General features: G+C 39.3%; 1 protein-coding gene across 2 annotated transcripts in view; it reads left to right on the forward strand.

Moving 5' to 3' along the window:
• The window catches only part of STK3 (serine/threonine kinase 3), a 153,483-nt gene extending 134,527 nt beyond the window's left edge, over nucleotides 1-18,956 (forward strand). For both annotated transcript variants that reach the window (XM_068396881.1, XM_068396882.1), the window contains one exon: nucleotides 17,011-18,956. In XM_068396881.1, coding sequence (XP_068252982.1) covers nucleotides 17,011-17,169 — 159 coding nt within the window. In that variant the 3' untranslated portion in view covers nucleotides 17,170-18,956. The remainder of the gene's footprint in view (nucleotides 1-17,010) is intronic.
• The last annotated feature ends 7,576 nt before the right edge of the window (nucleotides 18,957-26,532 follow it).

The following is a 26,532-nucleotide window of genomic DNA, read 5'->3' on the forward strand; positions in this document are numbered from 1 at the left end:
CACTTTGTCATAAAAGCACAGCCATCTTTCATAGATTTTTATCATTCTCCCCTCTCCTACTTATCCAAAATGGGATGTTCAGTCTTACTGTGTGTTTTCTGTTAACATTTAATCTTACTGGTGTTTCCAATTTTTAATTACCCTATACAAAGAAGATTTTTTTGTAATCCAGCTGTATATTATTTTTGGTTTATTTCCTGAGGAAGAGAGACTTATGTGATTATGCTGTTTGTCCTGATAACTTTTGAGTCATATTGTCCAAATTCGGCAAAGGTGTAGATTTCAAAGGAAGTTAATTTGCTACAAGTTTCAGTACTATTACTACTGGTACTACTACTGATTTACCTCTGAGAAGAGGGATCCAGATCAATACCTGTGCTGGGGTATGGGTTGTGGTCTGAGGTCAATAGTCAGCTGTTGTCTTTGGCCTGCTGGTGGGTTGACCTTGGTCCCTGTAGCTTGGAACCGGGGAGAGATGGGTGGCATCTTAACCCAGACTTATTCAGGAGATGGGGGTTACGGAAAGAGAGAGGAAGGGCAGAAGGGGGCACCTGCTCATTCCTGTTGCTCTCCTTGTATCAATCGTAGAAGTCAGGCAGCCAGAGAGCTGAGTCAGTTCGGCTTGCTCAAAAAACATCTGACACCTCCTTGTCCTCCTCTCCGCACCCTCCCTGCTCACCCTGCAGTGGCAAAATTGCTAGATCTCATGCGAGGAAGTGGTCAGGAGCCTGAGGGTTTCACACGGCAGGACTAACCCTTTTGGCTACCTCCTGTCATTAGATCAGATTAAGTGTAGAATTAAGCTACTTCCTTAATCTCTATCCCTTTTCAGATGGCTCACAAGTTCTACTGCTGTTTTATTAGTGACAGATCAAGACTGTTCTTTCTGTGAAGATTCTTGTCTTTGGTTTAGTTGCATCTCACCTGAACTAACTTTTTTATGCAAGAATTCCCTTCTTTATATAATGGTTTCCATATGCCTGCTGAATCAAATCTAAATTTACCATCTTTGGTTTGAGCTCCATTTTAATTCCAGCTGCTTTTTTGTCCTTCTTTGAAACAAGAGAGGTGTGAAAAGAAAGTGTTGTTTTCTTTATTATGCTCTCAATACAAGTCAATGGATAACATCCAAAAAGGAATTTTATTAGAGAGGTTCGATTTTTGGCTTTGTTAATTCTTTAAACAAAGAGCTGTAAATGTATTATTTCTACTGTACACAAAACTTTGATTTTGACTGGCCCATGTGTTGATTCTAGCTTTGATATAGAGATATCTGTGTAACATTTATTTTTATTTTAGGAGAAATAAATGCTTTAAAGGTGTTTTGCTCATAGGTAAGAATGTCATATTATCCAGCCTGTATGACTTCCATGTCAAACAAAATTCAGGCTCCAGGGTGTTTTCTCTGAAGGGTCATTGGAAAGGTGAGGAGCAGAGATGAAATGATATCATTTCATGTTTACATTTATTATACAGAGCAGTAGTGGGTTGACCTACAGGAAAATAGATCCCTGCATTTGAATTCCTTCATAACTTCCTAAGTCAATTGTTAGTTCCTTCTGCTGGAGGGAATTTTAGAAAACCATGTAGAACTGGCAGCAATTTAGCTATTACTGTATTCTGGTTTTGAGGGCTTTTAACTGTTTATATCATGAAACACTGCAGCACTATTGCTATGTAGTTATAAGCAAGAGATTTTTAAAAATCCCCGAAACAAGTTTCTGTCGTAATCTCTGCTGAATTTTTATCTAATGTGTTTTAGTTTTCCTAGAGGTTTCAACTAATCTGCATGTAATTTCTGTTGGAGAACATTGGCAGTATGCCATATAACTACCTTTTTGATTTCCCCACCTTAACTACCCTTTTCTATTTCTCCACCTTTTTATAATTCTGTCCTCGAACTTGCTTGTGCCTAAAATTTTCCTTAAGGCTAGTGCTGACACAGCTTGTTCTATTCTTATCTGTTTCTATGGTGTTTCATCCTTTATTGCTCGGTATTTTCTTACACAATTTTCTATGGTTGTTATGGCAACAATAAATAGCAAATTTGTCAATTTTCAAGCGATATTGTTTCAAAATTTTGCATGATAGTCAATTGCTGAACAAGAGGTGAAATATTTTCAGCATAATTAAGCTAATTAATATGATTAAGTTAAATCACCATGTAGTTTTGTAACGTTTCTGCTTCTAGGCAAGGTGTTATGCACTGTGATGCTACTTGGGAAAGTATAAATAGAGTACATTTGTGGAAGTAGGAGAAATAGTGAAATTACTGAAACTACTCCTTTGCTATTGTTATTCTAATGGCCAGGATCTGGTAAAGGTGGCTCGCATGGCATTCTAGAAACATCATCATCAACCAGGTTAGTAGGTGTTTAGTTTGTAATTACTAGGGTTCCCTGTGCAATACAGACCATCAGATGGCATAGGTACAAGCTCCCAGAACGGAAGATGTTTGAAGATATTTACGTCAAAAACAACAGAATGAGATATTTCTCTAAGGTTGTGTTTAAAGCAAGAAGAGATACTGACTGAAGAGAGAGGAGTGTGGTTTGAGATTGAAATGGGTGAGGACTGCTAGAAGCCAATACCTCCGTGAATGAGCATTTAAAGTCAGAATCACTAATGAAAATGGAAGTAATCAAAATTGCTTATGTTAAAAAATGAACTGATGGACTAGGTCCACATTTTTTTTTGTATACAACGTGATTATGTTACTACTTTAAAATACCTCTTCATGTATTTGGGATTTTTAAATATTTTGAAGTCAATACTTGCATTCATTGTGCCTTTTGATAGAGCCTTTGGTGAATTTGACATTCACTGTAACGGAATAATTTGCTAAAATAAATGATTTTTTGCTTTCTCTAGTATGTTTGATTTTACAGTGTTGTGAATTCTCGTAACATATACAGTATTTGTAATTTCAACTGTGTGCATGTGTGTGTGTGTCTGTGAGTGTGTGAGATTAAGTAGGAATACTATAACGAAAACCTTACCTTTTCAGTGGTGTCAAAAGACCCAACAAAAACATTGCCTTCTTCATGTCTATAGCATTCTTAAATTGTTAGTGTAACTTCCCTGATGACAGGATGCTGGGACATTTAGTCTTTGATTACACTGTAATTTCAGACCATAAGAATGCAAGGTCTCCAGCTGTGTCAGCAGCGGTGCAAATCTCAAAGACAGTAAGCAGAAAAAGAGGTATAATTTTTCCCCCATCCAAACCAGAGCTAACAGCTTGTTTCTTCTGGGAGAAAAGAATTGACTAGTCGGTCCACTGTTCAGTATGTTTGGTAGTTCAACAAGGCAGTTTGTATTCAAAACCGTAACAGCTCTTCTGAAGATGGTGGCTTAAAGCCAAAATACACTTTTCTGTCACCAGTCGAATCTACCTGGAAAATCATTTGAGTTTCTAAATGAAAATGCATCTCTGTTTTGTGTGTAAAGGGAAGAGGAGACCAGTGTTGGGGACACTTTCAATTATTACATTCCTGCGGTTCTCAGGTTTTGTTGCTGTATGTTTTTAAACTATTTGATATGGTGCTGTTTTCTGCTTCTGACAGGACATAAACGTTATAAAGATATTCACAATTTTTTTTTCCTGCATCCTTCTGCCACATGAGGTGAATTTCATTAGCATTAATTCAAGAATGTGTGCTATATTTTATATGTCTGAGTGTAGTTTTTCTGCAACAGTAAGTCCTAATGTCCCCATCCAGACATGTGCAATAACTGGATGAAGAAGTAATCCATGGGCTTTGCTAAATTCGTATGTAATACAGAAAGTCCAGGACAGATACACAATCTTTTTGACACAAAGTCTATGTTTCCCTGCATTTGTTTGTGCTCACGCATATGCATCAGATCTGTTGGTGATGAGGGGGTTGTTTACACCCTCTCTACTCTTACAGACTCTGAACAATGACACTTACTGTGTGACCAGTGCCATTAATTTGTACTGTTACCTCTGTTCAGTGTTATGTCTTTGAATGCAGGATACCACTGGAGCTGAGGAATAGATGTTCTGTAAGCAGAAACCCCAGTGATGTATTTTAAATAAACTGCAAGAGCATTTAATAACCTCTGTGTTTATATTTTTTCTTTACTTGGGAAAAGCACTACTCTGAAGATGGTCTTAACAATTGAACTGCTTTTACAAGGCACTGTAAATTGAAATCAAATTTTATTTGGCTTTTAATTACTTCTGAAAGTGCAGTTGTGAAACACATAATTCTAGTTAAAGCTGAGCCTGTGAGCTCTATAGCATTGCGTTGAGCACAGATTCTGTTTGAGTACTGACACCTTGCATTTGAGGAATGCATTTCACATTTTCCTTATCCTTTTTATATGGTCTAGGAATGTGCTGGATGGATTGTTTGGCATGAGTTGGAGCTCGATGAGAGCTTTCATTATTTCCTACGCTGGTAGTTAGGGTTGGAAATAATATAGATGAGGCCCTTGGTTCTACTTCAGTTTCCAAATCATGAATACTAAATCAATTTTAAAACGTAGATTAAATTCCCAACAGTGTTCTTCAGGAGAAAGATATAGATTTGAAGTTACAGCCACATGAACATTACAGATGTTCAAGTGCAGTACGTGTAGCATTTTCATTGTTGATGTATAATGCAATGAATAGGATTTTATAATTATTTTCCTTTTCTTTACGGATTTTAAGTCTAGAAAACTGAAGCATAATCAAAACATAGATAATCACTTAAGAGATGAATTGGAAAACCAGCAGAGAGGTCAGAAAGAGTCTAGACTTGGGTCACATCATATGTCTGGAGGGTTTGCAGAGCTCGTACCATTCCCTAGCTGTGGGCTGTGTAATTGACAGAATTTACTCCAGAGATACAGAAGTGGAGTAGCAAGCACCGTAAATTGGGGCTGGGATTAATGAGTTGGCACAAAAGCTTACACTGTACTTGTTTGTATTGAGTAATAAACCACAACTATATCTGCAGATTATCATCTGAAAAACCTAATTAAACCAAACTAGTGTTATTCTATACTCTGTGGCAAAGCAAATAGATCAAATGCTGTAGACCTTCCTAGGAGATAACACTGTGAAGGTAAGAAAGATCTGTGCAAATTTTTGGCTTGATCGTATTAATGTTTGAGTCATAGACAAAATATTTGATAATAACATATTTATTTGGCAAATGATTTTGGCAGTTCTGGACTCAGTAAGTGAATATGCCACTGAATCATTGAGTCTTGTTCAATGAATAAATGGAGTTTCTAAACTAATACAGAGTGAGCATCAAACTTTTCACAGGATGGATTGTGTTTTAGAGAGTAGAATTGGATTATGGTTAAGTGTTCTGTTCAGTGTTGAGATAGCCTGGATTTCTCGTTCATTAAGATGAGAGTGGTCTGGTTTTTTAATTTTGTATTAGTATTGTATTGTGTAACTAGTATTGCTCTGAGTTGTATGTTGGTACACGGGCTTCTTGATTAATGTGTTTTGACATGAATGATTATCAATTATTATTTTGTTTTGTATTTTCCTATTTTTGGGATATTTCTTAGTATATTACTTGTAGTGAGAGTAGCCTACCACATATCTGTAAAGGAAAAGATACTGTATATTATTTAAAAGCTTCTAGCTAAGAGGTGCTATTTGATAGATTATCCATTTCTGTATTTGTTCACTTATTTTAGATCTAATTTAGTTTGGATTAGGAGCAAGACATTAGCGGTCTTACTAGATTTAGACCATCGCAAAGTGGATTTAGCTGGGTTCATTAAAGATTATTTGATGGTGTTTATTCAAACTGTGTTTCACCAGTGTGGAGCTGGTGCATTTTGTCAAAAGAAAAACTAAATCCACTTTAATGAACCTGCTGAAACTCTGCAGTATCTGTCTGATTGGTATGATTTGTAGGTAAGACTTCAATAGAAGGCAGCATTAAGAGTTAATAAACTATTCCTTAAGGTGTAAAGAGATTTTCAAAAAATCTTATCACGCTCAAGAACTGAGCAGAAAGTTTCCTAAATGATTTAAATCAGTTTTCATAACATCAAAGCCATCATAAGCGAATGAAATCTCCAGCCCCTGTGGCTGGTGAGCTGCTGAACGCAATGCAGGAGTGGAGCAGTGTACCCATCTGTTGTCTGGGGTCTCCGCGGGCTGTGCCACTGCTATTGGGAGCCCAAATATTTTAGCAAGCTGAGTTCTTTCAGTGCTTAGGAAAACTGTGAACCACATCAAACTAAAGCAGTCAAGCGGTTCTGTGGGGGAAAAGATTTCCGAAAAATGATTGAGGAAGGAATAAAGAATTTTTGAGGAACTACGGACTGAGACGCGTTCTTTAAAAGCCAGCAGTGCTTCTGTTAAATTCTTAAAGTTGTACGGAAAATGAAACTTGCTGCTGTCTGGCAAAGATGCCGGTAGCCTCAGGCTAGGGGATTGCTTCTCCACTCCCAGATCGCTGCAGGTCTCTGTGCAGCATCCACTCTCCATGCTGGTGCTTGAGCTCAGGTAGGCTTGGCTGTCCTCTCCCTGATCCCTTTCCAAGGTGGTAACCTGCGTGCCGATCCCAAGGCAGGGATCTCCTTTTCTCCGTGCCGCGACTAACAGCTCAGTTCAGTCTCTCTGCTTAGCCCTGGCTTTGTTCAGTTGCTGTATTCAGATTCTGCTCTTCCCGATGTTTTGCAGGCCTCTATCAACTGATGTCACGGTTTTACTGTCTTTTGCTTTACTTGTCTTTGCTGTTATTTTCTTCCTTCCCCCAGGGATTAAGAAACCTGGCATTTATTGCCTATAAATTGCCATAAGTTTCTGGACTACAGGATTTTTCCTGTCCGTCTTGTACCAAAAGTGGCTGAAACCCATCCTCTGTTGTACGTGACTACCAGAATGCTTTCTGCATGAAATAAACCCCAGCAAACACTATGTCTATCATTTTTCCATTTATTAAAGATGATGTGTTATTTTCCTAAATCCTTTCTAAATTGGCTGTTTTAAACTGAACTGAATTTTCTTCCTTTTAAAGCGTATAAGTAAGTCAAGGTTGCTCAGAAAATAAGATATAAATTTGCGTGTGCGTTTTGGATTGGGAGGTGTGGCTGTCCTCCAACAGACTTTTCCTGTTAGGAAAATTTAGTTTTGCTGTATCCATTTTTGTTTTAGTTTTGAATATCAGCATTTTGTACTTCTAGAGAAACTTGAGATTCACTCGTGTTGTCCCTCACTAGGACACTGAGGTCTGAGGTTTAAGGTTTAAAATTCTTCTAACCTCTTCCATTGCTCTTCAGGTTAAACGCTTTTCTGGGTCTGGTTTTAACTTCAAGGTTATCTCTGTGCATGCTTGTATCTTGTGGTGTCATAGCTCATTATTCAATGAGTTTCCACTTTTCTTTCTGTTTTTAAAATAATCTTAAATGGAGCTATTGAAGAAAAATAGCTTTAAATGTTATCATTATGTATTTCATGAATTTGTAGGTTTTAATACAGTTTCTTTTTAACCTTAGGACTTCTGTTTCATGTTATTTCTATCTTTAACTTTACTTCTTAATATGGATTTGCATTTACAATATATTTTAGTGAAACTGGGAGCATCTTTCATTTTTTTTTTTTAATTTTCTCTTAAGAATGTTTGGGAGTCTTAACTGAATGGTTTTATTTTTTAAAATGGTTCTGATCCCAAATATCTTAGTACTTAATACAGCTTACATTTACACGTAGATTAGTGGAACTTCAAAAAGATGTAAAACTGTTATTTTCTGAATATTTTAAAGTGATCCTCTCATGGAAGAAACTGTTGTCAAGGAGGCAGTGCTTTAACTAGAGAAAACTTTTTGAGTATGAAAGTAACATTTGGGTTTATATAGCTTAGTGATAACTGCAGTTTGCTGAAATGTGATACGTTGAACTGAGGGCACTGTAATGTACCTGCTGATAACTGAGCTTGTTTTGAAAGACAACGAAAGCAATTGCCCTGGAGAGCTACAGATTACTAGAGATAAAATGTTGACTCTGTTATACTACTTACTTAGTACATTAAGAACTCTAGCTAAAGAATTCTTTTATATCTTTGCTGGGTAATATTTGAAAAGGTGGGTGGTTTATTTGTTTGGTTTTTCTTCCCATGCTTTTTTTTTTTTTTCTCCAAAAGCAGAAAGGGCTGAGGGGAGATCCTCTATATTTTTAGATCAGGTGTGGCAGCTGCTTTGCTATCAGCACTGTGTGGGTACATTTGCAATCAGGTTTAAATAGCATAGTGAGTATCCAGATGGAGTGTTTTTCCTAAGCTTTAGGTTATTTGCTCTGTTGGGAGCTCCAGTAAACATTTATAGTATTCTTCAGGGCTAACTGTACCATTAAGCTTGAGATGCCTGGTATAGAAAATTACAGTATTTAAAAAACACAAAGATTTTTTCTAAGACGTTTCAAACGGTGATTTTTTGCCTGTGATACTTTAAAAGTCACTTTTTAAAAGGGCGATAGCAAATTAAGGTGGTGTGCTTCAGTAGACTCAACTCTAAGCCTGTAATGTAACAACACAGTCTCTGTAAATGACAGAGGAAAGAGGGAATGGTCGGATTTTTTCCTTCTGTACACTTTTAACATTCAATTTATTTATTAAATTTATTATCTATCAGATAATAAAGATTTGATCTGAGGTGCTTATTAATGGATGTTTACTAGCTACCAGGTTTTTGGGATACATTGCTTGCAGTGTATTTCCCCATGTTTAGATTCTTCTGTGTTGTTTTATACCTTTTAGTGAAAATTATAAACCTCTGAACTACATGAACATCAGCTGCTATAGTAGGTAAAAACAATGTAAATGAGATTTGAACTGCTTAGGATATGATAAAGCATAGATACACACAATGTGACTGGTTTTGTCGGGCACTGTGTAAAATTGCAACATGCAAGAGTTAGCAATATTGCTAATTTTACACTGCATTTCATGGTCATCTGTGCTTTTCCTTAGATTTCAATTCCTGAAGTCAAGATTACTCATTAAAGTTAAAAGCTCCTAGAATTTTTTTCTCTGAACTTTTTAGCCTTTTTAATTGCAGAAATGCTTAGATTCTAGCTGCCTCCTCATGACTCGGAAATGAAAGGGGAGATAAAAAGACACCTCCCTCCTCCTAAAAAATTCTTATTTTAGGTGTCTAATTTTTAAGGGTAAGTTAATGAAGGTGAAGGACCCAGCTCATGATTTTTGAATTTTAGGATTGGCAGTGCTTAAAGGAGAGCCCTGGGCAGTATTCAACAAAGGTATGCAAATGATAGTAGGCACTAATGCCATAGAAAACTTTTTTTCCCCTGGTGGTTTGCTATTGAAATGTAACTTTGTATGGAACTTAGAAGAGCCCTCTAGAGCTGAAAAATTTTGATGGTAGTGACTGAGATTTAGCTATGTGTTGTTAAAATGATGTACAGTTTTAATGTCTGAGCAGAGAGAATTCTACTAGTGAAAACAGGGATTAATCATGGGACATTTATATACAATTGTATCACTAAAAAGACTTTTAAAAATTTCATTAAGTTGTCCGTCTTTAATTTTCTTTTAGTGCTATGTGCTTATTTTACCCCCCAAAATATTTAAGGTGAGTGCAGTCCTGTGGAACGAACTTTGGCTTTTGAAAGTTAGGTTGTCTGTCCTTCTCTCTCGTAAACTGTCAAAAAATAATGACAGCAAATGAGGTCCTTATATTTTTTAACTCGATGTTTTGTGTTTTGCAACAAGGAGACTTGCTCTTCAGACACCCTGAAATAAATAAATAAATGCTCTCATTCTGTCCCCTGTCTAAGTTTATTTTCTTGTGACTGATTTGCCCGCTGTAGTGACGGCAGGGGTGGGGATGACAGCATGTCAGAGCTCTGACGTGTGGCCAGTGGGTGTCTGAAGCAGCTCATCACCTGACACTGATTATTACGAGGTCAGCATGATTTGCTGTATAAGCAAACATAGAGCAGTTCTGCACCCGTTGCTGCTCGGGAGCAGCTGGACAGACAACAGTGACAATGGAGTATTTGCTTGCACACAAGCCAGAGACAAGAACTACGTAAGTGAGATTCACAGATTTTGGGTGTGACTTCGTAGACCAGAAAAATTGGTCAGAAAGGCTCATCTTGTGCCTTTTGTATCCTGACTCAAGTCTAACTTTATAGTAAAACCCCTTAGTAAAAAGGAGTTCGAAATAATCAGCGGAGCTTATTCCATAAGAGAAAAGAAAACTGCTCAGCAGAGGGAAGGGAACAGCTGGAGAGAAAGAGTTTCTCTTACCTGAGGCCACTAACAACACAAAACAATCCAAGGCATGTGCTGGTTAAATCTTAGAAAGTGCTATAGGCAACCCACTTCTGCAATTGCCATAGAAAATTATTGTTGTTAGCCATTCTGTTGATAGTTCATATTGTAGGAATTACTAGCAGATGGGAAAATAGATGACTCGGAATACAATATTAACAATCCATATTTTTTTAATCAAAGGCCTCTAATAAGGCGTGTTGCATCTGTAAGATTCATTTAAGCAGTTGCTAGGAAGAATTTTTTTCAAGTAAACACAACAAACTTGATACAGGTTATTTTTGATTGAATATCTATTTTTCTTAACAATTTAAACCCTGAGAATACTTTTGCTTGTTTTCGTTGCACCAGCCTAATGGCAGTATTCCATAATTTAGTTTGATAGACTGGAGATTTCCAATGGTAAATCATGCATTATAGAATTACTAATGAAATCTAATTTTATCATATTGAAAACATCACAGGCCTAGAGCTTTTATTTGCCTCTGTTAGCTGTCAAGGGTAGAGTAAGATTATAGTGTGCTACATCCACCAAAACTTTGGCTTTCGCCCCCTGAAAAGTTTGGATGGCTACAGCTATGTTCTGGCCAAGTACGGCTAATGAGTTCCAGACCCTTTTCCAGACCCCTTCGCCTAAATCCATGGGCTGCAAGCACCACCAAGTATCTCAGATGTACGTCCTTCCTCCTGACTCCTGTGCTGGGCGCAGGTGGAAGCCAGTAGTCAGGATTTGCATTGCACCCTTTGGCTTGATGACTTCTGAGAGTCCATTTTTGGTTGTACTTTGTCTCCCTCCTTTTCAGCTTATTGCTACAGAATGCAGGTCTGTAGACAGGAGCGCATATGTATTTTCCAAGTGCCCATTTTGGTCTGAATTTTCGTCAGTAGGATTTGACCAGGGTTGTGAACAAAATCTGTAAGGTACAATGTGGGTCTTCCTGCAGACAGAAGTAGTATTGACTGCAATCAGTTATTCTTTGGTTTGCTGAAAATACTGATCCCAATGAAGCTGGTCCATCTGGGATGCAAGAAGTTAAACTGAAAGATGAAAAAAAGTAAAAATTGTTGCACTTCTCTTGCTGAAGTTTGGTTCTGAGAGACGATCGCATCAGTATGTGAGGAAAGAATTCCTTGTGTGTTGCAGTTTGAAGACATGTAGAAAATGCAATGGATCTGAAACTGGTGTTGACCAGAGTAAGTTCAGTGAAAAGGTTAGTTATGCTTTGATTCTGGGCTGGTTGTGCCAGCTCAAGGTGGTGCTGCTGAAAGGACCTTCTGCCACTAGAAGTTTGGGTTGATGGAGCTCCTTTCTGCACGGGTGCCTTTCTCCCACCAGGATTTGCCCTGCATCAGGCAGAGGCAAGAGCTGCGGGCACTCAGCTTGCACCACAGGTAGCTCGCCCCACAAGGATGACTGTTAGCTGGTCTCTTCGTAGGCAAAGTCGACTTCCTTTGCTTTAGCAACACAGAGTGGAGAATTTCAGTGTGGCTTCTTTGGGTGTGACTATGTCTTGAGAATCCATCAGTTTGTAGAAGAAACGATTCAGTGTTTTCTGGCTCTGGAGATGGTTTTGCCTTGTTTTTTTTCCTTGCTTCCCTTACACATTGTAACTCTCTTTAGTGGTCAGGTTAACAAATACACCTTTCAGGAGAAAAGTTTTTGGTGGTTTGTTTTTTTTTTCCTGTAAACACAGAATCACAGAATCACACAGAATGTTAGGGATTGGAAGGGACCTCGAAAGATCATCTAGTCCAATCCCCCTGCCGGAGCAGGATTACCTAGACCATATCACACAGGAACGCATCCAGGCGGGTTTTGAATGTCTCCAGAGAAGGAGACTCCACAACCTCTCTGGGCAGCCTGTTCCAGTGTTCAGTCACCCTCACCGTAAAGAAGTTTTTCCTCATATTTATGTGGAACCTCCTGTGTTCCAGCTTGCACCCATTGCCCCTTGTCCTGTCAAGGGATGTCACTGAGAAGAGCCTGGCTCCATCCTCATGACACTTGCCCTTTACATATTTATAAACATTAATGAGGTCACCCCTCAGTCTCCTCTTCTCTAAGCTAAAGAGACCCAGCTCCCTCAGCCTCTCCTCATAAGGGAGATGTTCCACTCCCTTCATCATCTTCGTGGCTCTGCGCTGGACTCTCTCTAGCAGTTCCCTGTCCTTCTTGAACTGAGGGGCCCAGAACTGGACACAATATTCCAGATGGGGCCTCACCAGGGCAGAGTAGAGGGGGAGGAGAACCTCTCTCGACCTGCTAACCACACCCCTTCTAATACAGCCCAGGATGCCATTGGCCTTCTTGGCCACAAGGGCACACTGCTGGCTCATGGTCATCCTGCTGTCCACTAGGACCCTCAGGTCCCTTTCCCCTACGCTGGTCTCCAACAGCTCTGTCCCCAACTTGTACTGGTACATGGGGTTGTTCTTGCCCAGATGCAGGACTCTACACTTGCCCTTGTTATATTTCATTAAATTTCTCCCCGCCCAACTCTCCAGCCTGTCTAGGTCTCTCTGAATGGCTGCGCAGCCTTCCAGTGTGTCAGCCACTCCTCCCAGTTTTGTGTCATCAGCGAACTTGCTGACAGCGCACTCTAATCCCTCATCCAAGTCATTAATGAATATATTGAATAGTACTGGTCCCAGTACCGACCCTTGAGGGACTCCACTAGACACAGGCCTCCAACTGGACTCTGTCCCATTGACCACCACTCTCTGGCTTCTTTCCTTCAGCCAGTTCACAATCCACCTCACTACCCGATCATCCAGACCACACTTCCTCAGTTTAGCTGCGAGGATGCTGTGGGAGACCGTGTCAAACGCTTTACTGAAATCGAGATAGACCACATCCACAGCTTTACCACCATCTATCCACCGTGTTACGTCCTCATAAAAGGCTATCAAGTTGGTTAAGCATGACTTCCCCTCGGTGAAGCCATGCTGAGTGCCCCTAATGATCCCCCTATCCTTGATGTGCCTAGAGACAGCACCAAGAACAAGTTGTTCCATCACCTTTCTGGGGATGGAGGTGAGGCTGACTGGTCTATAGTTACCCGGGTCCTCCTTCTTGCCCTTTTTGAAGACTGGAGTGACATTCGCTTTCCTCCAGTCCTCAGGCACCTCTCCCGTTGCCCACGACTTAGCAAAGATGATGGAGAGTGGCCTAGCAATGACTTCCGCCAGCTCCCTCAGCACCCGCGGGTGCATCCCATCAGGGCCCATGGATTTATGGACGTCCAGGTTGCTTAATTGGTCCCTGACCCAGCCCTCATCTACCAAGACAGATTCCTCCTCTATCCTGACTTCTTCTGGGGCCTCAGGGGTCCGGGGCTCCTCAGGACAGCCTCCAGCAGTATAGACAGAGGCAAAGAAGGCATTCAGTAACTCCGCCTTCTTTTTATCCTCTGTCTCCAGGGCCCCCACCTGATTTTTCTACGGGAAACTCGAGTTTGCGTACCCACTCTAAAAGACTGTATGTGTGTGTAAAACAGATGCATGCACATTCTGAATATTACATATTATTGTATCTAATTGATAGATTCGTGGCATTATTAGTTGGAGTTTGGACTGTTGCTTTCCCAAACCCACGTGATTACCTGGTGATATGAAGGTGTCTCAGTGAAGGCAAATGCTTTTACCAGAAACTCCAGTCACTGAAGACCTCTGTATTGGAGGTGGCCCTTCTTGACACTGATTGCTGTCTGTTGTGTGATTGTGGGTGTTTGATTTCTGAAAGGACACGATTGATTCCGTTATTTGGAGTGGCAGAAACCGAACTATCTATCGTTGTCAGACAAATACTATGCTGATTACTGAACTGCTACAGTTTACAGCTTTTAAAAAGCTATCGAAATATAATTTAAAGCCTTTTTGAATTCCTGTAGCTTGCACAGCTGAATGCTCTCCTCTCTTTTCCCATTAATGCTGGTAGCCCTAGTAGTTACAACAACAAACTACATGGGAAATTACAGCAGTTTAAATTGCAAACTGTTTGCAGGTGAAAGTAAATGAGAGCGCTGAGCTCTATTGCGTTAAGAATTTGAATCAAAATAGTTGTCATGCAGGGGAATAAATTACATAGGAATAATTAAATATCTTGTTTGTATTATTTCTGTACATCTCATTTGACGTATTTGCTGTTGCATTCAGCATTTAGGCTTTTGCAGGCTTCAGGCTTCACAAGGTAATATCTATAGCACAGACAGAAGTCAAGAAAAAATATTTTTAAATTTACCAAGGAGACATATATGTCCATCAGCACGCACATGCACATCCTAGGTTCAGCTGCGGCTTTTAGATGTGCTTAAGTGGTTTTCTATAGTACATAGAGCTCTCTGACTATTCCTGCCTAATCCAGCATCTGATGTCAGATAGGTGAGACTTTCATAACTTTATTTTCAGTTTCTTAATGTCCCTGTTTTCTGTCATTTACTTCCTTTGAACGTCCCGAGCATCAGCTGTTCATACAGATGAGTACTGTGGCTCCCTGAGTTCCCTGTGTGACGTGGCTGAGATCCTTTTGAACAATTCTTATTGTCTGGATTCAAACATTCATTCTCTCTATATTTTAATTTCCAGCCCAGCTGTCTGTGATCTTTAAAGAATATTTAATTCTGTTTGCTGGCTCTGTTTCTTGATTGAAATTTAAATAAAACCTCACCCATCACATTCTTCTCTGACAATTTAGAAAAAAATGTTTTTCAGTGCAGAATAATTATGTGATTGCATCACATGGCAGTTCTCACAAAATACTCACACACGAAATTATTCGTGGTGCCTGCCGTAGTCTGTTTGCTGGTCCACAGAGCTCCAAATATGTTTCTCCTCTCACATATGCTAAAAAACATGGTTTTATTGCTCCTCTCATCTGTGCTGCATTGGGATCAGTTACACAGGGGAATCAGCAGTGTTGTCTCTTCTCATTATACTGCAAATCTCTCTGACGCTTCAGTCCTCTAGAAGATCTTCACTGAAAAGTGTCTGTCATGTGCCAGTATATTTACCAATGGGCTAAAAATGAAAGAGAATGGGTTCATGGGGTTTTTTTCTTTCTCTGAAAATGGAAAGGTGTTTTTCTGCAAAAGTCTTGGTGACTGAGGAATTATGATTCCCTTCCCCCATCCTTTCTTCCTCCTTTCTTGCATATATCAAATGGGAGGAATACAGTAAACTAGATGATATTTAATTCCTTGGGAGGCAACTTTTTCCCTCCTAAGAAACAAAAGGTGTTGTTTGTCCTTGGGAGAGACAGATGTTACTGATGAGCTACTGAGCGCATCTGAGATCTCTGAAGCTCATACAGGTCTAAGGATCTTTGGTCCTGGAAGATATTTTGACATCTGGGTTTTAATTCTCATCTTCATTAGGAATCTTATTGTTAAAATGACATTACATGAAAATGTGTATCTTTTTCCATATGCTTGTCTATGAATTTCTGATATGTACTCCCTCTTTATTATGACTTTATTTGTTTATTCTGTTTGTCTATTAGTAGAAGTCATAATGCTGGGGTTTGAACTGTATGTAGTGATATGTGGTGCTAATTTATGTGCCTCAGATGCTGATAAAAATGAAGATCAAAAGTAGTATTTCATTCCTCAGGGAAAACAGATCAGACTGTGTTGATGGAAGGCTGCCCTAGATTCATGAACAAAGTATTGACTCATTAGTAGGTTGATTCAGAAAATGTGTTTTTTTTTCCTCTGAGTTAGGTGGTGTGCTTGTTTGCAATGTCAGAATATTTGCAAACAAAATATAGAATATTGCTTTCCTAGGGTGAAATTACTTGTGCTATTTGAAATTTGTTGATATTTTTCACACTCGGTGAAGAGTAACTGGCACATAGGCAATTCTGACGAGAGAAAATGCAGAGAGGCACTAGACTCCATCACGGAAAAAAAAAAATAAGTAGGCCAGCCAAAGGCACATTTTGCCAATGTAGATCCTTCCCTGCAAGAGCAAGTGGGGCAGTAGTGCCTGATGTGCCCCAGTACCTGACAAGACTCCAACCTTTATTTGCAGCAACCAGCAAGCCAGTAAAACGATTGACTTGTTATATGACCCATCGCTCTTAACGAATGCAATGTAATGAACTGTTTAACATTTGTGAGAAAATATTTTTAGAAAGATAAGAGCTTGGTCAAAGGTAACTCCTTCTCGTGAATTCAGGAAATTATTTCATGTATTATTTAAACACTCTGTTGGCAATTTGCTTTGACTAGTTCTGGCAGCAATCTGTTGAGGAAGACAGGTGCTTTGTCATTCTTATCAGAAAGTACCTCTAAATATCTGTCAGACTATTGTTGACTATTTTTCAGGCTTCTATAAGAGACTGAAGTTCAGTAAGAAGTATTTGATTAAGCAGTATAATTTATATACATGAATATAACTGTGTATAGTGTAGCACGCTTGTTTTCAGCCTAATGAATTAAACTCCAGCCCTATACTTATTTGCAATGTGTTTGCAAGATGATTTTTTTTTTAAATTAAATGTACTGTGTGTGTTTGTGCTTTCATATGCTGTTAAATTATTTACTGTGGAGCATACTAAGGCTTTTGGTTATATAAACAGTTGTATATGTGTATACCTACGCTCAAAGTGTGTACAAATACTGCAACTGTAAATTAAAGGATTATGAAAGGTGGTGGGGTGGTGGTTTTCATTTTTGTTGTAAATAGTTTTTGATCTTTTTTTTGTGTTATTTTTTTTTTGGTGGTTGTTTTACAGTTAAAGAATCTGAGTTTAGAAGAATTACAGATGCGATTAAAGGCTTTGGACCCTATGATGGAGCGAGAAATTGAGGAGCTTCGTCAGAGGTACACTGCAAAGAGGCAGCCAATCCTAGATGCGATGGATGCGAAGAAACGGAGGCAACAAAATTTCTGAGTTTGTTTTGCTTTCAGAGATAATACTATGAGTCAGTGTAGACACTGGTAACTTTGTAAGTCTAAAGGAATTTGATTATGAGAGTTTTCAAAAACCCAATCTTTTGAATTTTCCTTCACAAGCAATGACGATTGGAGCAGTGAAAGAACACGCATGTAGTGTTCTGCAAAGGCAGCGAAACACATTACCACTTGTTTATATTTTCAAATGTTTAACGTAATAGAAGTTAATCTGTTACTTCTCAACCTTTTTCAGGTGTGTAGTGGTAACTTGGTGTTGTACATTAGGAGTTGTGTTTTGGAGCACCTGGAACGATTTCTTGATTGTGCAACACTACAGAGCCTTATGTTGCAATATATTTTCCTTCCACTTAGTAGCATATTTATTATGTAATCTTTGGTTATGCTATTTATTTTTGCCTGTTTTCTTTTTTATTAGGATAATATTGTGGAGAGCGGAGTCAGATTAGATAAAATTGGTATTGTAGTATAATGAAGAGAAGCTCGCCACTGTATTATCTTTTAAAATCCAATTTCAGCATACATCCTAATTCAGGACAGCACTTGAACATGTATCCAGCCCATTTATATCAGTAGGATTTAAGCATAAAATAAGTAATAGGCACATGTTTTTCTGCTCTCCTGAACCAGGGACTGTGGCTGTAGTTGAGCAATACAGTTGTTAACGCTACAGAGCATTCTTTTAGAGAGTATTTCTATCATTTTTACGCACACTGAATGATCTCTCATTAAACAAGAAAACAAGTGCCTAATCAGTTTTGATTTTTCTGTTATTCAGGAGAAGCAATACTTGCAGTCACTCCTTCAGTGTAAATTTCCAATTACTATTGCAATTCTGACCAGTACAAACCTCTATTTTGCACCGTAGTTTTATAATGAAGTAACAGCTACACTTTCTGGATATGTTTTTTGGTTCATTTAATTTTTTATCACTATTTTGAGGGGAGAGGGGAGTCGTTAGTGGTTTGGATTTGGTTTGGTTTGGTTTCACATTATAGATATGAAGGGATAGTAATTTAAAAGCCAAAGAAAATCAGTTGAATACTTATATATAATAAGTATTGAGAAGAAGCAACATTTTGCAGTCTTCTGAGGGTTTTGTCCTGCAATTGCTAAACATTCAAAATTCCTGTAGTCTTCTGTGGTAGATTTTGGGGAATCAGAAATCCAGGACCAAGCTCTTAATATCTTTCTACAAGTTCTTCTGTCTGGTTTATTGTGGGATATCTAGTAGGTAGAATTTACAACATTGCAAGAAATATTTCAGACTTAGCAGAAAATGTGATCCACTTTCTGAACAATCTACTGTGTCTCTATTGATATCTTTACTATTGTTGCCTTTTGTGTAAATAACTTTACTGTGATAGTCATACTTCTTTAAACAGTACAGCTGAAAAGGTCTTTACATTCAACTTTCAGCTGTTAAACTTCTAATGGTGACTACTGTATGGGCATCTTCTGTTAAATGTTTTCTGGAAGTTAGTAATCATCTCATACCTCTTAACATTTACCGTCATCATAGGTGGACCATTTAGATGGAACAGTGCAGATTTTGGAATGGTGCATTATATCATAAAGCTTCTGCAAAAGGAAAACAAAATTTTTTTACAAGATCAGCATACTACAGCCATGCTGGGACCATGCTGGGGTTTGAGCTGTATACAGCCATTGTTGTCATTGTCATTCTGTGTGTGTGTGTTTGTGTGCACGCCACGGTCTAACATGTAAACCCTAGAGTCAAATAAATTTTAATTGTGATTACTGGAACATCCTTACCCTCAGGTCTCTTCATATTTCTTAAAGTAATGACCTTATGAAAAAGCAAGAACACAGAAGATCCATAAAAATTACTTTAGGCAAGATAAAATGCACCTGGTAGCCGTACACCTCACATTTATACAATGAAATGATGTAAGTAAAAAATGGTATAATCATATCACAGTGTCATTAGATTATAATCATAACGCAGCAAAAAAATAACAGCACCAACTTGCTCCTATTAATATGGTTCTTATTTATTTAAAATTAATTTCTAATTCTTGAACTTTCTATTCTCAAAAACTCAAAGGGGCGTGTGCATACATATATTTGTGTAGGTATACACACATATATATGCAGGAGAGGAACCTAGCTTGCCTTTTCTTGGTGTGCCTTTAAAGCAAAGTGTCATTGCGCAGACACTCTTGCTTGCATCATTAGCGGCTTTCTTTTCCCTTATTCTCTTAAACTTTTCCCACCGAAAATTAGACTTTGATTTTTAATAATGTGGCTTTACAGCCACATGTAATGAAATGAACACAATTCTCATATTTTGTGTATTCTGAAAACTTTAGTAATGCAGTGCACTAAATACAAATTGCCTATCCAGAGGGACTCCAGTAAAGGCTGTTTTAGACTAGAGCTGTTGCAGTCTGACACCTAAAAGGTACCAGAAGATAAAGGACATCCTTTCTTCACTCCTGATCTGTCTGCATAGAAACAACTCGAATAAATTTTGTGCACACAGGTATGGATTATACATGCAGGAGAAAAAGCTGAAAGCCATGGAATAAAATACAAATGTAAACAAGCTACTTAAAATGGGTGAAAAATAGCTTCTGAAAGACTGTAAACTGAGTAGATATAGGATCTTTGTGACCAAAGAATACTTTCACCAATTAATATGAGATTAGTAATGTTGCCCTTCTGACTGCACACTGCAGTCAGTGTAAGAAATGTCTTCGGCTTCAGAAGGCTCTAAATTATGTGCGAGTGTAACGTATAGAAATAGGTTTTATACTGAGAGATGGACACGACTTATTTTCTCTTTCTTCTGTTTATATAAATGAATCAAATCATCTGTGTTGATGACTACACATCTCTACTGGAGGATAAGCATCTCTGTAAAGGAAAGCCGATAGTACAATAAATAAGACCTTTTAAAAGCAAGCCTTGCAGGAAATCTGATAGAACTACTGACAAGTTAACCTTCAGTAAGATTTTAACGAAACAGTTTCTTGTTTGCTTCTGACCTTGTCTGTTTAGGTTTAGTAAGTAAAAAAAAAAAAAATTGAAAAATCATTACTTATTACTAAACATTTGTAATAAAAGCTAATTTTTCATGTGTAATTGTCGTCTTGTTGTTCATTCTAACTGAAGCTAAATTATGTTAATAGTAACCATTAATGTTCATTTCTATAGTCATATCTCATGCTTTTATTTCCTTTTGTATAATACTTTGAGCCCAGCTATGAGTGCAGAAAACCACATCTCTCAAAGTCAGCTCTGGAAAGGATTTTTCCAGCTCAAGACATTGCTGCAAGCTCTACAAGTCTGAGGATCTCAGTGGAAGAGCCTCAGGCCAGTCTAAGCACAGATATCCTCAATACTTTGTGGAAGTCCCTCTCTCTGCAATCTGAGGTTTCTAGAGGCCTAATCCTGAGAGAGCTGAGCACCACCCCAATACAGTGGAAGTCTTCATAGACATGCTTTAGTTGGAGGTACTAGCGGACATTAGCAGCTTTAGGTGTTCCTTTGATTTTTCTAGTGTAATGAGAACAACAATAGGTAATGGATAGGCTTAACTAGGAAAAGCAAAAATGTTTAATGTCTCAAATTTCATTCCATAGCCCATTTCTTTTCTGATTTTTTAAAAATTATTCTCTAAGAATTTGCTCACAAAGACACTTTAGTAAAAGGGACTCATGAACAAAACTCCTTAGTGAACCACGGTATGTTTGAAGTGACAAAATTCTACTGCTAATCTGAATTAGTCTGGCAATTATTGGATATTATAATTATTTACTGATTATTTACAGTAAAGAACAGCTTGCCTGTATTTGCCCAGGTATATTCAGGTGAGAGTGCAGAGTAGCTCAGGCTGCTTCTCTATCCAGTGTGTTGAACTTCCGAATGTAAATACGGCTCATGATGAGTGAATCTGTGCACAAGCACATGAGATTGCCTTAGTCACCATTAATAGCACTGGTGCTCCCAAGCGGAATGTGTGCTGTACGACTTCTGTAAAGCACTCTGTGTGCACGCTGTTTTGTCAATGTGGTATGATGAGGGTTACATTTTCTTTTTAAGTGTACACGTGGTTATAAAACAAATTAAAAAGACCTTATGATGTGAGGAAGTCTTTATTTCTTTGCATTCATAAATATTAAGGGCTCCAGCTTACTGTGGCATTTCTTTCTGTACTTCCAAAGCTGATGATGGATGTTCTATAATACACAGCTGGCTGGGAAATTGGCTTGGGGATATTTCTATACCAGGCTGTGGTGCAGCAGTGTTATGCCCACTAGTGCCATCGAAAGCCTTGGAGAAGACAAGTCCTGGGTAGCGCACGGTGATTCTCACCATCGTGTTGTTCCAGGTGAAGTAATGGCTTAATCTTTTTGGGAAAAGACAAAATTACATTGATGGTTCACTGTGAAGTTGTTAAGTTGCTCTTGGGGACTTGCCCTGTTAAGTTTGTTTTAAAATGCTTTTTCACAAAATGTATTTCTCCTCTCTAGTTTATTCACTATGGAAAGGGACTGCCATTTCCATGGTGTGCTCTCATCCTTTTTTTTTTGTTTTGGTTTAATTTGTTAGGGTTTTTAAAGAATACTTGAAAATTCCCCATATTTTGCTGCTTCTCTTCCCCCTGCTTAGGAAGATGAAGGTGGGCATTACTTTTAAGAGCATCCCCTTGAGCCAAGTGTTCTTGGGACATTGTGCACAAGGGCAAATGTCAGCAACAACTTTTATTCTCTTCTTCTATTCAGGGATCACTGAAGTGAAGTCTTGGCTGTCCTGTTTTCCCTTCATTTGAAAATGTGGGATGTTCAGATTCTAACCAGATCTTTCTCTTTCAAAATATTTGTCAGTCCCAGACAGACTAGATACTAGGTACTTTTTTCCTTTGTTTGCTTCACAAATTCCTCAGGATAGATTCATTCTTAGGCCTTAGAAAGTCTTCTAGGTTACAGAAGAGCTATATTTGTCACAGAAGCAGGAAGAAAGAAATCATTAAAAAAAAATTTCTTCAGGGAGGAAAGAAAAAGCATATGGTATCTGCACCTGGCCACGTTGCTTATGAGGCTAACTGCAGATGTTAGGGGAAAAAAGTGTTGGCTGACAAAAGCAAATCAGGTAGTCATTTATGTAACTTACTGTTCTATGTCGCTGCTTCACATCTGATTTTCTTCCATTCGTGTTTATTGTCTTTTTTTGTCTGTGCTTTATTTATTCAGTTGCCACTTTTAAAGAAAGAAGTGTAAATTTTTAAAAATTCTATAAATGGAAACATACCATAACAGTGCCAAGTAAATAAACATGGAAAAAAAAACCCAGTTAAAGTCACCGAAAGGGTGGTGTTTTCTCCTCCTTTCCTCCCCTGCTCCTTTCTGGAGTCATGGAGGGTTTTGACTGCAGACGATGTTTGTCACAGAATCACAGAATCAACCAGGTTGGAAGAGGCCTCTGGGATCATCAAGTCAACCATTGCCCTGACACCACCATGTCAACTAGACCATGGCACTAAGTGCCATGTCCAGTCTTTAACACATCCAGAGATGGTGACTCCATCACCTCCCTGGGCAGTCCATTCCAATGTCTAATAACCCTTTCTGAGAAGAAATTCTTCCTAATGTCCAACCTGAACCTCCCCTGCCGAAGCTTGAGGTTATGTCCTCTTGTCCTATCACTAGTTGCTTGGGAGAAGAGGCCGACTCCCACTCCACTACAACCTCCCTTCAGGTAGTTGTAGACTGCAATAAGGTCACCTCGGAGCCTCCTCCAGGCTAAACAACCCCAGGTCCCTCAGCCGTTCCTCATAGGTCAGACCCTCTAGACCCTTCACCAGCTTGGTCGCCCTCCTCTGGACTCGCTCCAACATCTCAACATCTTTCTTGAAGTGCGGGGCCCAGAACTGGACACAGTATTCAAGGTGCGGCCTCACCAGTGCCGAGTACAGAGGGACGATCAGTTCCCCAGACCGGCTGGCTACACTATTCTTAATAGAGGCCAGGATGCCATTGGCCTTCTTGGCCACCTGGGCACACTGCTGGCTCATGTTTAGCCGGCTGTCGATCAGCACCCCCAGGTCTCTTTCCGCTGGGCCGCTTTCTAACCACTCTTCCCCCAGCCTGTAGCGCTGCATGGGGTTGTTGTGGCCGAAGCGTAAGACCCGGCACTTGTTCTTGTTGAACCTCATGCCATTGGTCTCTGCATGGAGTGATTTTCCATGCTCTAACCCTGGGCAGACGTGGATGGAGATGGTTTTATCAAGAGGGCTGAATGAGCTGTACACCTACGCAGGATGTCATGTAAGTGTCGTGCTCTGCTGGGAACTGTTGTCCCCCTGCTGCCCTCCTGTAGCAGAGGCCCTGAGGCTCCTGCAGAGCGTGAGGAAGCCATATGAAGCAGTGGGTACTGCTTTGCCACCAAGAGACTTTGCATGAATCTGGAAGCTGCCGATCAGCATCAGGGTAGCACCATGCTCAAACCAATGCCTGTGGGCTTAGGAAGCCTTGCAAGAGCCAGCTCTTTATCTCAGGGACAAAGCCACGCCGCAGTGGCAAATGGCTTTTGATGCAACTTCGCTTTGTTGGCAAGACTGCGGCGTGTCCATAGCCCCCTGTGCAGGTGTAGGCATGCCCACACAAAGGTATTTGAAAATCACATTTAACTCTTGGAAAGGAAAAAGTTCGTCGTGTCCATTTTTATATTGATGTACAAAAAATGTTTAGTGGCCCTTAGGAAATTATCTCAGTGCAGTGGAAGAGTCTGTGTAATCACATCAGCTAACGAGTGCTCCATGCCCTATGCCAGGACATTTCTTAGTCCAGTAGCACTATCCCTTGGCCTCCCAAGTTCTTAATGTGGGCATTGGGTTTAGCTTTGATGGAAGTGATGGTGGGAGACGGAAGTTTGCACGTGCTTTAGGCAAACAGCCAGAGTCCTTGCCTGGTGCTGTTACTTGTTCAGTGCAAACAGGCACAGAAAATTCAGAGGGGATGAACTGGACAGTAAGCAGGGAGCTGCCTGGAGCCAGCCAGCAGGAAAGCATTGGAAGGAATTAAACTAATCTGATTCTGGCCTTAAATGCTGGTTTTCTGTCTGTCACAATGGGGAAGACATTAATGGTATTTACTCATGCACTGCAAACCCTAGCAACCTTCAAAATTTTTTTCTTGAGGTGTCACAACTTCAGAAGTCAAATTTGTAAATGTACACAACCACATGCTAATGTATATGGATATGTTTTTCTCTGTCAAATTAATTGAACCGTATGTTCTTTACTAAAGACCTGGACTCTACTCCCTGCAGATATTTCTTCTGAGGACTGGTATTTTCTATTACAGTATCTCTCCCTAGCCAGCTCCTAGAGAGAACCACAGCCCTCCTAGTCCTGTTTCTTCTCTCGAAGACAGTATTTGGAGCTGACCAGGATAATCTTTCTTTCTCTGTGCACAGGTGTGCGCAGGCACACACACAAACACCCCCCTCTACCTCGTATTTGTCCTTTCATGCACTTGGTGTCACTGAAAGGACCGATTCATAAGAAGATGGCCGTGGCCCCCATGTTTATAATGCTGCTTTTCCCCCTCTTCACATCTTTCTGCTGCTTTGCCCTCCTTCTGGGCTTCCAAAGCCTGCATGGTTACTGTTAAGGAAAAACTCACAGCCAATACATCAAAGAGGGAGACCAAAAGCTTTTGATTTGATTTATCTGACACTAAGCCTTTAGTGTAATGCATCAATTGATATTTCATTTTTATTACAGTACAATGGAGTATACAGACTTAACAGCAAGAGGTGTCCTTTTGATCTCTCATTGCACATGAAAACAGGTGTCATAGTCCAGAGATTGTGGAGGTCAGAGATTATTTGAAGAAGGATTAAGTAGAATTACCATTTTTCTTAGCAACCATATCCAAAAGCATGAGATTCTTTTTAAAATGCAGGCCTTACTTCAGTCTGTAGATGTCGTGTTTATTTGTCATATACCAATTTTCCCTGCTGAAACTATAGAAGAAGACTAGAATTTTTCTAAGTGTTTTGTATTTTAATATGTGGGAAAAAAATCAAACTCTGTACTTATAAATACAATTAATAAAATAACTTTTCTGAGTCTCCTAAAATCCAGGAAAAGTTTTGTTTTGTTTTTCCTGTTAGTTGATCTTCACAGAATAAAGTTCTTGAGACCAGCCTGAAAATAATGGGGTGACTGTATTAATGTTCAACACTGCACTAATGTATATACACGTATAACTGCTTAATCCAAACCTGATTTACCTCTGAAAAGAGAACAGAAGTCTCTAATGCAGTAAGTACTGGTTCAGTATTTCAAGAAATAGAAATGAAATATTGCTCTGACTCCTTCCAAGAGTCTCTCTCACCCTGTTAGGAACTCTAACAGAACCAAAAATAATTTGGTAACCCACTATGGGTGTGTGCTAGAAAATGTTGATGGTCTATATACCTGTTGTATTTTTTCAGCCACCTATCCTGCTAAGGAAGCACATCCACCACTGATGGCTCAGCTTTTATAGAAACACATTAGCTTTTCAGGCTGTTTATATTCCACGGGGTAATGTGGCTGAAATCGATGGCAATAGCCTTGTATTAGATTCAATAAACCTGTTTCTCCTAGTTAGTGTAATTGTCACTCTTCTGTTGACACCCATATGTTTAAACAGCCCCCAAATATGTAATTATTGGGATAAATAAGGAATTGAGGATTTCTAGGATCATAGGACCAGCAATACAGTAGCCCCACATCCCAACAATTAATGCAAGTTTATTCCAAGAGTGGGTATATGTTTGAAGCCTTTTAAATGTGGTTACCACTGATTTATTCAGCCTATCAACTGACACAATTTTTATACATCTCATAGCACTTATCTGCAGTTACTGCCACCACAAAAAGCATGACAGTTAAGGCCATCTTGCAGCTGAAGTAGAAGGAAGTCTTATTAGCAAAGTGTTTGACTCGTATTTTGTTTTGTAGACAGATGCTTAAGTAAACTGTTTAGTTCAGCTCTTCGCTCTAGAACGAGGAACAACGATTCAGTCATATTTAAGAAGAGATTACTGCTGCGTTTCTGAGCCGTCTTCCAGCTTCTGTCCTCATCAATGGAAATGAAGCTTCTCAGGGCTGAACATGCACTGTCCTGCAGACCCAAACAGCTGCTGTGTCCCATCATCACAGCAAACCACAGAAGCTACATGGCCTTACTTTCCTAGTACTTGCTTACTCGCCTCCCCCCAAAACACCATGGGGCAGCCAACTTCATGTTTAGAGCTCAGTGTTGCTGACTCAAGTGAGGGGAGGGTATGCCAGACACCCCTGGCTGTGCTTAAAAACTTGGGA

Source organism: Nyctibius grandis, chromosome 3, assembly GCF_013368605.1.
Source record: "Nyctibius grandis isolate bNycGra1 chromosome 3, bNycGra1.pri, whole genome shotgun sequence".
Taxonomy (NCBI): Eukaryota; Metazoa; Chordata; class Aves; order Nyctibiiformes; family Nyctibiidae; genus Nyctibius; species Nyctibius grandis.